General features: G+C 36.0%; 1 protein-coding gene and 1 long non-coding RNA gene across 2 annotated transcripts in view; one reads left to right on the top strand and one right to left on the bottom strand.

Moving 5' to 3' along the window:
• LOC110452831 (zinc transporter ZIP14-like) overlaps nucleotides 1-15642 on the bottom strand; it is a 20142-nt gene extending 4500 nt beyond the window's left edge. The window contains exons 1-8 of the mRNA XM_021501529.1: nucleotides 15559-15642; nucleotides 10372-10635; nucleotides 9520-9715; nucleotides 6169-6338; nucleotides 5486-5620; nucleotides 4285-4491; nucleotides 2753-2948; nucleotides 1246-1433 (exon numbers count right to left, since the gene is read on the bottom strand). Of these exons, the coding sequence (XP_021357204.1) occupies nucleotides 1246-1433; nucleotides 2753-2948; nucleotides 4285-4491; nucleotides 5486-5620; nucleotides 6169-6338; nucleotides 9520-9715; nucleotides 10372-10626 (1347 nt within the window). The 5' untranslated portion in view covers nucleotides 10627-10635; nucleotides 15559-15642. The remainder of the gene's footprint in view (nucleotides 1-1245; nucleotides 1434-2752; nucleotides 2949-4284; nucleotides 4492-5485; nucleotides 5621-6168; nucleotides 6339-9519; nucleotides 9716-10371; nucleotides 10636-15558) is intronic.
• LOC110452838 lies at nucleotides 14074-15181 on the top strand. Its single transcript, XR_002463229.1, has 3 exons — nucleotides 14074-14434; nucleotides 14683-14754; nucleotides 15023-15181. It is a non-coding gene; the product is annotated as an uncharacterized LOC110452838 (long non-coding RNA).
• Nucleotides 15643-15950: the final 308 nt, after the last annotated feature.

Below are 15950 nucleotides of genomic sequence, written 5' to 3'. Positions count from 1 at the left end.
CCCCCCCTCCTTCCCCAGGGGGTAAACGTGAGACCCTAGGGTCATAAACCTTAAGACCCTTCCATCTATGAAGAGTATTTGATTCTACCATATCTGGGTCTTGAGAAGAAGATTTTTGAAATTTCAGTAAATTCGACCGTTTTTGGCCCCACCCATCAGCCCCTGGGGTCAGGCAGGGCTCATATGTGCTTATTATCAAACTGCTACCTAATACTGATAATGCTAACCGAAATTGAATTACTTCCAATGGAAGTTAAACAAATGTTAGTCCAAAATGTGATTTCCCTATATAAACTATAGTAAAGTTTACCCCCTCCCCAGGGGGAAACGTGAGACCCCAGAGTCAAGAAATTAACAATTTTCGTAAAGCACCTTAAGACCCTTCCATCTATGAAGAGTATTTGATTCTACCATATCTGGGTCTTGAGAAGAAGATTTTTGAAATTTTAGTCAATTTGACCCCTTTTGGCCCCGCCCCTCAGGCCCCTGGGGGCTTGGGACTGAACCGGCCACTATTTTTGTTTACCTTAGTCCATGGAAGGTCCCTGCAAAATTTCATTGAAATTGGTTCAGGGGTTTTGGAGAAGAAGATTTTTGAAATTTTAGTCAATTTGACCCTTTTTGGCCCCGCCCCTCAGGCCCCTTGGGGCTTTGGACTAAACCGGCCAGAATTTTTGTTGACCTGTGTCAATGGAAGGTCCCTGCAAAATTTTATTGAAATTGGTTCAGCGGTTTTGGAGAAGAAGTCGAAAATGTAAATTGTTTACGGACGCACGACGGACGACGACGATCGCAATAGGTCACTTGAGACTTTGTCTCAGGTAACCTAAAAATCTCAATTGAAAGCTTTTTAACTTGCACCGTCAGCTTTAAGCTTTACCTTAGAAACTTTCAAAATCCCTATTGCATATTTACCTGTCACAGTAAATCGCAAATCACCATGTCAAAGATTAGTCTTTCTGATTTTGAAATAAAGATATCCCCCCCCCCCCCCATCTATTTTTAGCAATGGTGACCTTAAACTTGACCTTTGAAGCTTTTAAACCCTTAATGCACATTAACATATCACAGTGTATAACTATGTCAAATTTCAATATAAGTCTTTTGGATTCTGGGATCATGCCAGGAAACGAAAGTGCTGATCAACAGATGGATAGACAGACGGACACTATATATAGGGCAACCACATCTGTGACGCGGGGCTCTAATAAAAAAGAAATTGTTGTGATTACAGCTTTTACTTACCATGTCAACAAGTGAGATGTAGAGAAACATCCCTCCGGCTATGGCAAAGATCCAGTCATGTGCCGTTGTGTTTTCTCCCAACAGCGTGCCAACTATGAGGCCGAGGTAACACATACATGCAGACAGGAAGTTGTACATCAGTGCCTTCTTCATACTCATTCCCGCGTTGATCAAAATAGCAAAGTCCCCTGTAAGAGATCAAACTCGGGTAGAAAGCAAATCTTTGGCCCAGTCTGCTACATACATGTATAGCGAGCCAAACTTAAGCCCTATCAGGGTTAGCGAGTCAAACTTAAGCCCTATCAGGGTTCGTACAAAAAAAAATCTATGAAATTCAAGGCTTTTTTAGGGTCTCTTAAGAGCTTAAAATCTCCCGCCATTTACAAATTTTCAAAGTATAGATATTTGGATAAGTCATCAGGATGTCTCTTAACTTACAATATTTAAAACCAAACAACCATAAAATCTAACACAGTTCAGTAGTCCGAAAATCTAGAAATTAACTCATAACAAATATTTTATTTTATTGTATTTTCCGAGTTCATTTTTTTGAGAATAACACCACAAAACCACCACAATTAACATCCAATCATATTTCAATGATCATCTAGACAAACTTAAGGCTCATTTTGACCCTTTCCAGACATTTTTGTTTAATTTAGGGTCTTTTGGGGCCTTTTCATCAATCTCAGGGTTTTTCAAGGCTAACCTTTTGTTTTGGGGTCTTTTCATGGCCTGCACAAACCCTGCCTATGCAAATGGAATGGATGTTATACCAGTTGTTACAGAGGTTAAATTCAACATCTATAGTACAATGATGTTTCTTTAATACCAGTAAGTGCAGTTTAGCTTCAAAATTATCTAGACAAAACATGACAAAAAATAAGAAATCAAAAATGTTCCTACTTCAGAGGCCCCAAGCCATTCAAAAAGAATAGGTTTCAAAGCCAACCTGGCAATTATAAATTCTTAATCAGGAAAAGGTATCGTTTTCCTAATATACCAGTATCGTTACCAATCACATATATGCTGCACACAGTCTCCAGGTATTTTAAGGTGGTGCATCATAGAATACTTCTGTTGCAAAACTATCTCTCACAAATTATAGTATGGAGAATATAATAAAATACTGAAATTTTGAGATATCAATCTAATATGCTATATCATCTGTTCATTTCTAAAGAATAAAACAGGTAGACACAGTGAATTTTTCATTGTCCTGCTAAAAGCAATTACTTTGAAACAGATACATTACTTTTTCTCCAATAAGCCTAGCAGGCCAGAACCTAATCTCTGACACAAAGTAGAGGGTTAGCTTATCCCTTTCACCACTGTAGACCATATATAATGGATTCATCCAGATCATTCCATCAATGCATGGTATAGTCTACTTAAGTTATATAGGGTTGAAAGGGTTATTACAGGACAATAAAATAGTGTTATTTCTACTGAACTACAATAGATACTATCAGGCATGGGCTTATTGCTGAATACATATGGTAATTACCTAACTCATGTGGAAGTTCCTCACAGATGATCCCTAGAGATATACTGATGCCTGCCAGAGTGCTGTCGGTAAATGCTGCTCCGATGGACAAACCGTCAATAAAATTATGTATCCCGTCCCCGAATATAATCATCCAGGCTACGGTGGCTATTGGACGTTTCGCATGGGCCGCTGTACTGCCGTTCTGGGGTTTAACCTGTATCAAACCGGTTCATCAGCCTCTTAGTTTTAACATCATGTCATAGTAAGTCAAACAAGACGGGACATTGGAACAGATCATGTTTATATAATAATCAAGATCAAATGATAGTAAAGTAGGGAAAAATACCCAACAACCAAAGTACACATAAACTGTGAAATCAAGAGATTTTCGTGGGGCCCAAATTTTGTGGTTTCTCAACAAAACACAATTTCTTGGGTAGATGAATTGATGGATTAAGAGTACCTTCTCAAACGGAGAATTGCTTTATGTCAAACTTCTAATAACTTTGTGGACCTATGAATTTGTGGATGAAGAATACCTAGGAAATCAATGAAATTAAAAACACTACAAAAACTAGTGATTTCACAGTATGTTATAGTTCACCTTCTCAGTTTCAGGAGAATTCCTGATTATAAACATTTTCTCATTTGTAAAGTATTATTGCAACATTGTGTGATTATTTTTGTGGGTTTTTTGTCTACTACATAAATGACGCAGTAGTAATATTTATGAGCCAAAAGAAACTATTGCCTACTACAAAAACAGTACAGCTGCCATGTAAACAGTGGCCAATACAAAAACAGTACAGCTGCCATGTAAACAGTGGCAAATACAAAAACAGTACAGCTGCCATGTAAACAGTGGCAAATACAAAAACAGTACAGCTGCGATGTAACCAGTGGCCAATACAAAAACAGTACAGCTGCCATGAAAACAGTTGCCAATACAAAAACAGTACAGCTGCCATGAAAACAGTTGCCAATACAAAAACAGTACAGCTGCCATGAAAACAGTTGCCAATACAAAAACAGTACAGCTGCCATGAAAACAGTTGCCAATACAAAAACAGTACAGCTGCCATGAAAACAGTTGCCAATACAAAAACAGTACAGCTGCCATGTAAACAGTGCCCAATACAAAAACAGTACAGCTGCCATGTAAACAGTGGCAAATACAAAAACAGTACAGCTGCCATGTAAACAGTGCCCAATACAAACACAGTACAGCTGCCATGTAAACAGTGGCCAATACAAAATAAATGATCGCCACTACATAAACTGATTTGTTTCTCAATAATTTACTTCCGGAACAGGCAGGAAGATATTCTATTTTCATTTAAATATCTCTTTGATCCAAACATGTATAATAATGTATCATAGTATAAAAGTGTGAATCATGCAATAAGATTTGTATGCCAAGCAATGTGATAACCAGCATTCTGCACCTCCTAGCAACCAGCAACAGGTCCATATGAAATCTTTTTATAAGTAAATAAATTAACATGAGATTGTATGGTTAGAGACAAAAACACAGAATCAAGACACAGTACCTCTACATTAATCGTGGACAGGACATTGTCTTGCGAGTCGTCATCGGTGAGTGGTGTCTCACTGTTTGACAATGGCAGAGCACCGGGAAGGTTCTTAGGATTTTTGTATTTTTGCGTTGTAGTGATAGGGGTTTTCTTCTTGATGGAGGAGTACATATCTTCATCCTCGTCAGCACCATCAGACTGGTAACCACCATCCCTCCTTCTCTGAATTGATCAGAACATTTATTTATTAGTAAAAAACGATATTAAGATAAAATATTACATCAAAAATTTAAGTGAAGTCACTAGAAATGTAAAACATAAATCTAAAAATTCTCGCAAAAGAAAATGTCTACAAGACATGAATGCCCCTAAAACCCTGTGAAATCAGCTTCAATGACAATTTTTTATCAATAGTAACAGTGATATCAATCTGGTCGATCTATAAATAGCAACAGTGACCTTGGCATTGACCTTCGGACCCTGAAATATGAACTCATTCAAGGTATTTCATACTTAACTTTTACAAGCTAGAAAATCTGAAGATAAATGAAGTCAGTTGAGTTATGATAGTGAATGGCAAAGGGACAGGACAGACATGGTTAACTTTAAAATAGCAGGACATAACAACAGTTAGTAATTAAACTAGGGTAAACCACTCTCTAAGACCCATATTCATGACCTTGGCCTTTCATGTAATGTTCTGATTATTTTACAACACTGTCTTTACATCCAAACACAATACACAAATCTATGAAGTTCGAAAAGAAAATCTGAAGTTCATATTACTATGAATGCCAACTGACAAACATTTCATTACTCTCATTAAGGTAATACATGTATTATCTATTGTTTATAGTTGTAGGCAAGCTAACATGGTGTTTAAGGAGACCGTTAAATACAATGTAGTATATATTTAATACAATGTAGTGTATATTTAATACAATGTAGTACATATTTAATACAATGTAGTGTATATTTAATACAATGTAGTGTATATTTAATACAATGTAGTATATATATCTAATACAATGTAGTATATATTTAATACAATGTAGTATATATATAATACATTGTAGTATATATTTAATACAATGTAGTATATATTTAATACAATGTAGTATACAATTAATACAATGTAGTATATATTTAATACAATGTAGTATATATTTAATACAATGCAGTATACAATTAATTATAATGTAGTGTATGTACACACCTCTCTCCAGCTGAGCAGCAGTTTGAGGACACGTTCGATGAGAAAGAAGAGATAGATGCCGCCCATGACTGTTGTTGTTTTCCATACGTAGTTTGAGCTGATTGCATGATCTTCTATGTACATAAGTCCTAGGGCCTGCATTCAAAAATATATAATTATATCCAGTTACTTATTACCATATAATCCATATAACAGACAACACAATTAAATATAAGCATTGAATGTGAAATATCAACAATCTATTGATAATATGTTTTAGAATCACAATTTCAAAAATACCAGAAATATTTTACACAGTAGATAAGGACACAAGCAAAAGAGTTCCTTTGAATTTTACAAAATCAATATAAACCGCAGGAATTCTTTGGGCAAATATATTTGAGTTCTTGATTATATATGAGCACAAAGATTCAGATTCTCTGGCTGACGTATATACTAAATATGTAAATGGGGAAATTTTCGCCCAATCAAACTTTTGCCCTGCACCCATAAAATGAATTTTCCACCAGTATCAATTTCGGCTTTCACATTCAATTATAAGGTATGTTATGTCGTTTAATTATAAGTTATATTGGCTGTAATGATCAATTCGCCCCTTATTACGAAGTGCCGCATGGGTGAAAATGGCGAAAAATTAAAGTGCATCGAACAATTTCCTGTATACAGTATGTGTTAAGACCTACCTCTGGTATGAGCACAAGGAGTCCATTTGCAGCCAGTGTACCCACGGCGAGACCGATCATGAAGATAAGAAGCTGCCTATACACAGCCCTCTTCATAAAGGGCAGGACCATAGCTCCAGCCAAGGAACAAATGTTGATGATCGTCACAAACAAAAATCCATATCCCCAGGCTGTACAAAAAGAACCAGACTGTGAACATGTCTTTACAAGCACTGCCGGTCCATGGCCATAACATCTTAATATCTATGAGCAGGTACATTAAACAAAGGCTTAATGTTCTAGTTAATTAGAAAAACATAATCTACCAATGCAAAGTAGAGCAAATTTTATCAATACATTTCTTCCTGGATACAATTCATTCAATTTAGTTGGCTCATAATTGTATATAATGTATTTAAATACTGTATTCCGGGACATTTTCGCCCTTCAAACTTTGGCCCTTCACCAAATAATCCATATTTAACTTGTCCTCACTACGACTGGCGACAAAGGCAAAAATTAGTCTGCAGCGGACATTACCCGGTTTCCAGTGGGTGGAACTATAGGGCTAGACAATAATGATAGTCAGATAGTCTGAAACTAGTGAAACGTCCAGCTGGACTAGAGGTTCTTAAAACTGCTAGCCCATCGACTAGTCAAAATTTGAAATTATTTAACAATTTCTAGCCCTGAATAATCTGATGTGTAACAGGCTAGATGACAGGGTTTCAAGCCCACACCAGTGACTTATAATACTAATAATAATAAAAATCTGAGGTTCTTATATACCGGTCGTCTCAAAGCGGTTCACAAATTATTATCCGTGGTTATAAGGCCTTTGCAACCAGCCAATGTCTTTCTCAACTCCCTGGGGAGCATACAGCCGGAGCTGCCATTTCGGTGCTAACAGCTAGCATTCAACAATTCTAGCACTGCCCAACCACGTACAGCTGAGCAGACTGGAACAAGCGAAGTAAAGTATCTTGCTCAAAGATACAACACATCGAATGCCATGTAGTGTTATATACTTTCTAACATTGAAATAAGATCTGCATTATTCAAAGAGTGGTTAGCTGACATGCTATAAAAATGTAGGAGAAAATCTCTGGATAAGAAAATGAAATACTGAAATGAACAAAGGGCAATAACTTTTGCAAAAAACGTGGAATCAAAATTCTTTTCGAGGAAATACAACAACATATCATGATTATTTAGCCTACTAAGTTGCAAATAAATCTGTCAAAAAATGTAGATGGAGATCTCCGGACAAAAAATCAAATACTGAAATGAACAAAATGCGATAACTTTTGTAAAAATTGTTGAATCAAAATTCTTTTCAAGGAAACACAACAACATATCATGATTATTGATCCTACTAAGTTTCAAAGAGATCCTTTGAAAAATGTAGGAGGAGATTTCCGGACAAAAAATCAAATACTGAAATGAACAAAGGGCAATAACTTTTGTAAAAATTGTCGAATCAAAATTCTTTTTAAGGGAGACACAACTTCATATCATGATTATAATGTATACCAAGTTTCAAAGAGATCGGTCAAAAAATGAAGGAGGAGATTGCCGGACAAACAAAAGTTTACGCCGGACGGACGGACAACGCCATACCATAATTTACTCCCGTCAAATTTGACGGGCGTATAAAAATTATTCAAATAAATTATTTTGCTGTTGAGATGAGTACCCTCTCCCCAAGGGAGAGCAGATGACCTGGGGGGATAGTGAAATTTACAATTAATTTATATATAAGATAATGGTAATTTAGGTAAAGACCTTTCTATCAATGAACTGTAAACATCTGCGTCTGATGAAGAAGATTTTTTTAACTTTTAACCATAATCCCTGTTTGGGCCCCACCCCTTCATCCTCTGGGGTTGGGGCAGGATCTTATTTTCTCATTCCAACTAATTGCCATCTGGCATCATAATCATTCCAAACAACAAGTTTGAATAATTTCCTGCTGAAAATGGACAAAAGATATATACATGTATACCCAAAAGTGTTATTTCCATATATAAACTTAAGTCAACTTTACCCCCTCCCCAAAGGAGAAGGGATGGCCCGGTGGTAATAAAAATGAAAAAGAGATAAAGTCCCTGACAGAATTTTCATCCATGCACAGAATTTGATTGTACTGCATCTGAGTCTGAAGAAGAAGATTTTTAAAATATTGGTTAATTTTCCCTTTGGGGCCCCGCCCTGGCCCCTGGGGTTGGGGCAGGTATCCGAATTTTACAATTTGAAACCATCTTTCTCCAAGAATGATTCTCACCAAGTAAGATTAATTTCCTACTGAAAATTGACAAAAAATACCCAAAAGTGCTATTTCCCGATATAAACTATGGTAAATTTTACCACCATCCTAAAGGAGAATGGACGGCCCTGGGGTTCTGAAATTTACACTTTAAACAAAGACACTGAAATTTTTTTCATGCATGCAGAATAATTGACTGTACATGTAGTACCTCCGAGTCTGGAGAAGAAGATTTTTGAAATATTGGTTAATTTTCCTTTTGGGGCCCCGCCCTGGCCCCTGGGGTTGGGGCAGGAATCCCAATTTTACAATTTGATACCATCTTCCTCCAAAAATGATTCTCACCAAGTAAGATTAATTTCCTACTGAAAATTGACAAAATATACCCAAAAGTGTTATTTCCCTATATAAACTATGGTAAATTTTACCCCCTTCCCAAAGGAGAATGGACGGCCCTGGGGTACTGAAATTTACAATTCAAACAAAGCCACTGATGATCTTTCCATCCATGCAGAGAAATTGACTGTAGTACCTCTTGATTCTCACCAAGTAAGAATAAATTCCTATGGAAAATGAACAAAATATACCCAAAAGTTTTATTTCCCAATATAAACTATAGTAAACTTTACCCCCTCCCTTAGGGAGAACAGAAGGCCCAGGAGTACTGAAATTTAAGATTTAAATAAAGCCTCTGATGATCTTTCCATCCATGCAGAGAAATTGATTGTAGTACCTCTGAGTCTGGTGAAGACGATTTTTGAAATATTGGTTAATTTTTCCCTTTGGGGCCCGCCCTTGCACCTGGGGTTGGGGTAGGTATCCCAATTTTATAATTTTGTAGCTTTATCTACCAAGGATGATTCTGACCAAGTTTGAAAAAATTCTATCCACTGGTTCTTGAGAAGTCGAAAATGTAAAAAGTTTACTCACAACGACGGACAGAAAGCAATCAGAATAGGTGACCTAAAAATTTACTTAGACCTCTTGATTTTGTTAATGACTAAAAATTGCTGAAATGGCCCAATTCTCTCAAATTCCGGGATTTTCCCTGTAATATTCTAGAAAATGTCCTACAATATTAGCCGAAAACATTTGCAATGACCTACCTTTCACCATTGATGATTTGGCTTTGTGCTTTCCTTCCTCCTTCCTTTCATCATCAACAGACTTATTGTGACTATCACAAGATTTGGCTTTTGCAATGAGGGAAAGTAAGGGAGACAACTCCTGTATATCATCTTTTGAGAGTGCAGAGGTGTCATTCAGATCATATAGACGGAGGATTTCTTGAAAAGTCAGGCACTGATTCAAATAAACATTAAGTTATTGAAAACCTATCTGTATCTAAAACTGTTATCATTATTTGACAAATAGTGTACAAAAAATAAATTACAAACAAACATTAATAGTGGCCCAATAGGCATTAATTGCTCATCCATCACCTTGTATTAATCTCACAATTGTAACCTTAAAAGTGGACTAAAATAAAGCTACCAGGTAAATAAGGCAATATATGAGTATCTATGACTGCAAGTTATTTAAAAGAACTTATTAAAAGTTTTTTTACACATTTGACCCTGTGGTTTGGTTTAATTTTGTTTAACGTCTTATTAACAGCTAATGTCATTTAAGGATGTGCCTCCATGTGTGTTGTGTATGCGTGCTTTCGTTTGTGACCTGGCTTGAAAGTCAACCAAGGACATTAAGTTGAGCAAACTTTATAGCTCTTTATATATATATATCCCATTATACTACTTGCCAAATATATCCCCACGCTAGACCTTTTGTTTATTGAGATGAGGTCTTTTAAAAGTTTATTAACATTGGACCAGATATGACCTTAAAAGTGTGTCAAGGTCATTCACATCAACAATCTTATAGAAAAAAAATCATGATGGTTGCAAAACAAATTTAATTTATTATCATTTCAAAAACCACAAATTTCGGTATAGACCTACCTTGTTAAGTAAACATTGCGTTTTATTGAACCCCTGGTGTAGACACTGCTCTGTGACGTTACGATGACTGAGAGGGACCCACTCGTACACCGCCTGATAAACATCACTTGCTGTCATACTGCCTTGTTTACTCTGTGCTTCATTCTCCAGCTCCGACAAAATACTGGAAATGTTTGTCTCACATTCTGCCGCTCTACCAGTTTGAGTGGCGACAAGGAAAACCACAGCAATAAATACTAACTGAACAGTCGCCATGGTAACCCACTGCAATTATAAATACAAATTATTACGAGCTCGCCTAGTAAAACCTCGCCTAGTAAACCTCGCCTAGTAAAACCTCGCCTAGTAAAACGGTCACTTTTAAAATTTGTAATCGCCTGCAAATGATCTGTATCAAAGGAGCAACAACAGAAAAATGGAGTTGGTTGCCAGGTTCATGTATTAGCTGTTGCTGACTTGGTAGAATTTTGTTTTCAATTGGTTTCACAGGAATGATATTACCCAGTAATATTGCTTACATGAGACACCATCTTGTTGAATGTATTTCAAATGGAATCTTTACATAACTGAAATTAACTCCACAGGAACCAAATGAAAAGGAATACAAAAAATCATTGTTACCCGACAGTTTTATTCATTGTGAAGCAGATGGGTGTCAGTGTGGTCTGAAATGTATTTGATGATATGTATTGTATCTTTTGATGTAGACTGTGACATATGGTTACGCTATAGATGGGTTAAAGAGGTAGAATAATGCATTTTAGTCGGTCGAGTAAGGAACACATTCCTACCGTTTTTTTGTTCAAATCTTTCTTAGGAAAGATTACAATTAATGTGATTAAATTTTGTGCAAGTTTTAATAGAATATTTTGACAAAATATATCAATTTTCTTTAAGAAAATTTTAAATGGACTTTTGTTGTGATATATAGAAAATTAAACATGAAATTAAACATTAGCTGTATTGACTAACCATATAATACTTGTTAATGGTCATATTTACTATTGACAATAACATAGGTATATAGCCGCTACTTGCCAGCTCTTACTATTTTGGACGGAGAATCCGGATTTTGGACCATAAATTTAAAGTTGGACATTTTCAGTGAATTTGTTTAACTACATTCATGTTTATTTCATTTAAAAGAAGAACTCAAAGGGGCTATTTTCAAGTTTAATTTTTTCTCTTTGGGGTCATAAACTGTTTCATTATATTTAAATTTTCGGCTTGTGAATCTCCTCTACAAAAGTTGGCAAGTATGTAGCAGTGCTGCACTGCGTCGATTGCCAGCTCAACAGGCTGAGCCTCTGGAGTTTGGAGGGTCCAAGTTTCGAATATCGGTCTGGCCGTGCACTTCTCGCTCTCCAGTTATTTGGTACCTATAAAGAACCATTGTTTCAAGTACTAGATAAATGCTTGACAACGGGATACCAAAACCTGGGTTGTAAATAGGGTTGTCTTCAGGGACAAAGACTTGAATGAAGACAAATGGAGGAATGTAGTAAACTGGTAGAGTGTTCGTCTAAGGTTTAGAGGGTTCCAGGTTCAAATCACCTGACAACGTCTGACTAAGCATTTTTCATCTCCAGACTTGCACAAGTTTTTACGAACACAAAATGTTTGACCCTGCTTTCTATATTTTTTAAGAGTTATTATGCTTTCAGTCAAATTGTCTGTTCAGAGGAGAAAAAAATAAGAAATTGAAAATAATAACATCCATATATAATTCTGTTGTTTAGATTAATCATTTGTGTATATGCCTCGACCAGTTTTACCTACATGAAGTCCAGGTTGACTAGGGTAGAAAATTAAACCACCAACCCTAGGCCTTGACAATGACTGACATTTGCATAACCAGATAACCCATTAGTGACTTAATATATAAGACTATAAGTGTTATTCAAAGGTAGCAGAACTAGACTCACAGGGCAATTACTGAAAACCAGGTAGCCTGAATTTCCTCTGGCCCCGATACCAGACTTATACATTTTGACAGATAGATCCAACACTTCTGTCAATATTTTTTTAGTCTGATATCAGGGTCAGAGGAATTTTAACTCGTGCTAGATCATCTGGTTAGATATTTCAGATCCAGGGTTCCTTACAATCCAGTTCTGAGACAATGCTGGACATGTACTGGGTGTATGCCTAGCAAGGAGATACCCGAAAACGGATCCTGGGGGACAAAGACTAGGAAAAAAGTGTAACGTTAGTGCAGGCATAGTTGCCATGCACCCAAATTCGACACCCTGTGACGAAAATGCCATATGACGTCACAATACATAAGATGTGAAGTAAATAATGTCACCACAGTCTTCAACACAGTTAAAGGCTTCAAACTTTTCGACAATTAGAGGTATAAGAATGGAAAAGTTATACTATAATTAAAACAGTTATGAAATATCTCGTAACACAACAAATTCAAATATTTGGTCTGTGGGATGGACATCTCGTCAACTCAACTCCTAGATCTGAGCCCTATTGGTTGTTATTTAGTGTAAATGCATTACCAGGTACATACAAATTGAAAAAATACCCATATCTCAATGCTATAATTGCAGTTTTCTGGTCGACTGAGCTGTCCATGCAAGTAAATTGTTTTTCTACAAGTGTACTTTAATTGGTACATACAATGTACTGACGACCCAATGCATGTTTATGGAAATAAAGCCCAGAAAGATTTGATAATTCATTTTTTCATGCAATTTGTATTTAGAAAACCTTTTAAAAAGTATAGTTTGCGTCTAACATTCAGCCATCTTACAACACTCTAATTAAAATAGCATCAAGAAATGTTCGAGATTTATATTTGAAAATAATTTGTTGTCGGCCTGAAAGTACTTCTGTACAATCCCATGATGATTGTATGTAGAGACCGACAACTAACTAGCGTTGTTACCAAAGGCTGATTTTACATGAAAAGTAGGTACATTTATAACACCCGAGACAGTCCCTGTTGAAGTTTTCAAGCCCAAAAAATCATTTCAATTTGTCAGATGTTTTCCGTTGACATGCAACACAATCTGAGACGTACATTTGACAAATTATCGAAAAATCATTTGGGAAAAATGAGCGTTGAAAGCCCTGGACTTTCTCATCCGCACCCGATGAAAAATATGATTTTGGACACCGATTTGGAAGTTTATTTTGGTTCAGGACTGAGTCTTTAATTGCGATGCCCTTAAATTGACCTCATCTCAGCTGATCCCAGCCATCTTACTCAAACAGCATTAATCAGTTTCTTCAAGTTACCGAAAATAAACTATCACAACTAAGAAAAGACATTATTTCAATGTTAATCATTGTTACACACACACATTTGGAGCGGTTTGTATCAGTAGGACTTGTGTAAAACACCTACATTACTTGCAAATTAGTGAAATGTTTGAAGGTGGCTAAACTGCCTGCACATTTGAGCAAAACTACATAAGGCCTGATGACGTCACAAGTATTGCTGCGTGACGTCATTCAGTCGGTTTTACAACAATGTTTACTTATAGAAATTTCAATCAAATTTTCTTCTGTACTGTGCTCATCGGCATTTTGATAGATGCGTATTTGGACGAGTTATAAACTGAAACCATTCCTAATGTGACAAATTTGCCTGCGCTTACGTTAAGCCTCTCTCTCTCCTCAAATTATATGCATGTAACGTTATAGGTATACAGTACAGTATAATTATATGTTTTGTGTGTGTAACAATGTGAAAATATTGATGTTTTAATAAAGGCTGTGATAAAATGTTTTTAAATTAAATTAATTGTTGCGCTGCGTATATCGTGCTGTTCGCGTATACATGTTCTGTGTACGATCACTGTGCCGTTTACCTGTGTTGTTTTTGTACACGTGAGTATGTTGTCACATGTCACTTGTCTTACCTTGTTACGTCCATATAAGGTAATTGTTCTAAATATAGGTGTTACCTCGTTTTCGTTAGTGGTCAGTCCAGTTGTCTTTGTTACATGTTTTGGCGCGGTTTTTAGTACTCATTCATAGACAGAGCTAAAGGGTGGATGTAATTTATATCCAGAGGTTTGAGTCTTGAAGTCTTTCTCTAGATCTGGTATGTACACATATAGATGTGACAAAGTCTTCTTCTGTAATTGGTTTATGTTAAATTATTATATTAATGAGATTTTGGATAAAGTAGCATTAATTATATATCGTGAAATTGTACTTTTTATAAAATTAACAGAATCTTTATCTTACGTCATGTATAATTAACCGATACATAGATAGCTCTTTTTAAAGTAATGAATATATGTTTTTATCAACATGACGTAAATTGTGATTTACATGTCTCTTTTACAGAGATGATAGTTTTCGATTGAGAACGCGCGGATACAGATCTTCATTCGTGTAAACCCCCGACCCATAGTTGGGGTAGGTATTTTAATAATGTATGTGATAATGTAAACAAGCAATAATTGATGAGGATAATTGTATTCAATATAATTATGTATAAGTAATTTGTGTAAGTAATTTCAACTATTGATTATGATGAAGTCAGTCATTGTAAAGTTATTCCTATTTTTGAATAACCTATTGTGTGTTAACGGATCAAATATGTATGCACCGAATGTACTTGTTAGGAATTATAAATGTGAGTGCTGTGTTTCATTATGTAATCAATTGTATTGTGTCTCTGTAGGGTTTTTTGATTATGTTCCACATATTGTGGGAATAAACCGGTAAACAAGAAATCTGCGTCGACCTTGACTTTTCATTCAACTTTACATGTGTCCAGTACAAGCGTCTGACTGCGAATTAATATGTGTACAGTACAATGGCCTAAACAGTGGAATATGTATTCCCTGCCACAAAAAGTCTGACATGTGTCAAATCGGCTGAAACAGACAACCATGCTTGGCCCGATGCCCATTTCGTAACCACACACGTGTATACGCGAAGATTCATGTGTAAACATAGGAGCCTGAAGTTCTATCAATAATGAATAATAATAGTAATACAAAAAATACCCCTAATATGCTTAAAAAAATTAAGCATATTACTGGGGTATTTTTCGATTACTATTATTATTCATTATTGACAGAATAAACGGCAATTGTTATTATTTTAAACGTAACTTCTAACGTGTTTCAGTTAAAATACTATCTTTCAGTCACACAATGTAACAAAGGCGCTTTTAGTGTGGTTCTCTGTCAACTATACATTAAACATACAAACCTTTGCGTATCTCTGTTCCCTCCTGAGCAGAAGGACACGGACAAATCCTTGAATGTTAACCCTTGCCTGTTGTCATCATCAACCCGGAACCGGAAGATATCATACGTCAACAATTTTAAAGCCACGGGCGGAAATGGCAGAGACATAAAGCCAGTAGTATATATACGTGTCTAGATCTGGAGATGGTTAGCTTGTGGCACGGACTTAGATAACTAATTCCGTGCTTGTGGTAATGATTTATGCACATTGTCCTGCACTAATCAATACACAGGTGCTGGATACACTTCTATGATTAAGCTGATATCAGAAATAACAAATCCCATTTTGATTATCTTTTTAATGAGACGCCGGCTGGGATTAGGGTCCAGTAAAAAATCATTTATTTTTATTTT

The sequence above is a fragment of the Mizuhopecten yessoensis genome, unplaced genomic scaffold, assembly GCF_002113885.1.
Source record: "Mizuhopecten yessoensis strain PY_sf001 unplaced genomic scaffold, ASM211388v2 scaffold775, whole genome shotgun sequence".
NCBI classification, from domain to species: Eukaryota; Metazoa; Mollusca; class Bivalvia; order Pectinida; family Pectinidae; genus Mizuhopecten; species Mizuhopecten yessoensis.
This window is presented reverse-complemented; position numbering and strand designations above follow the sequence as displayed.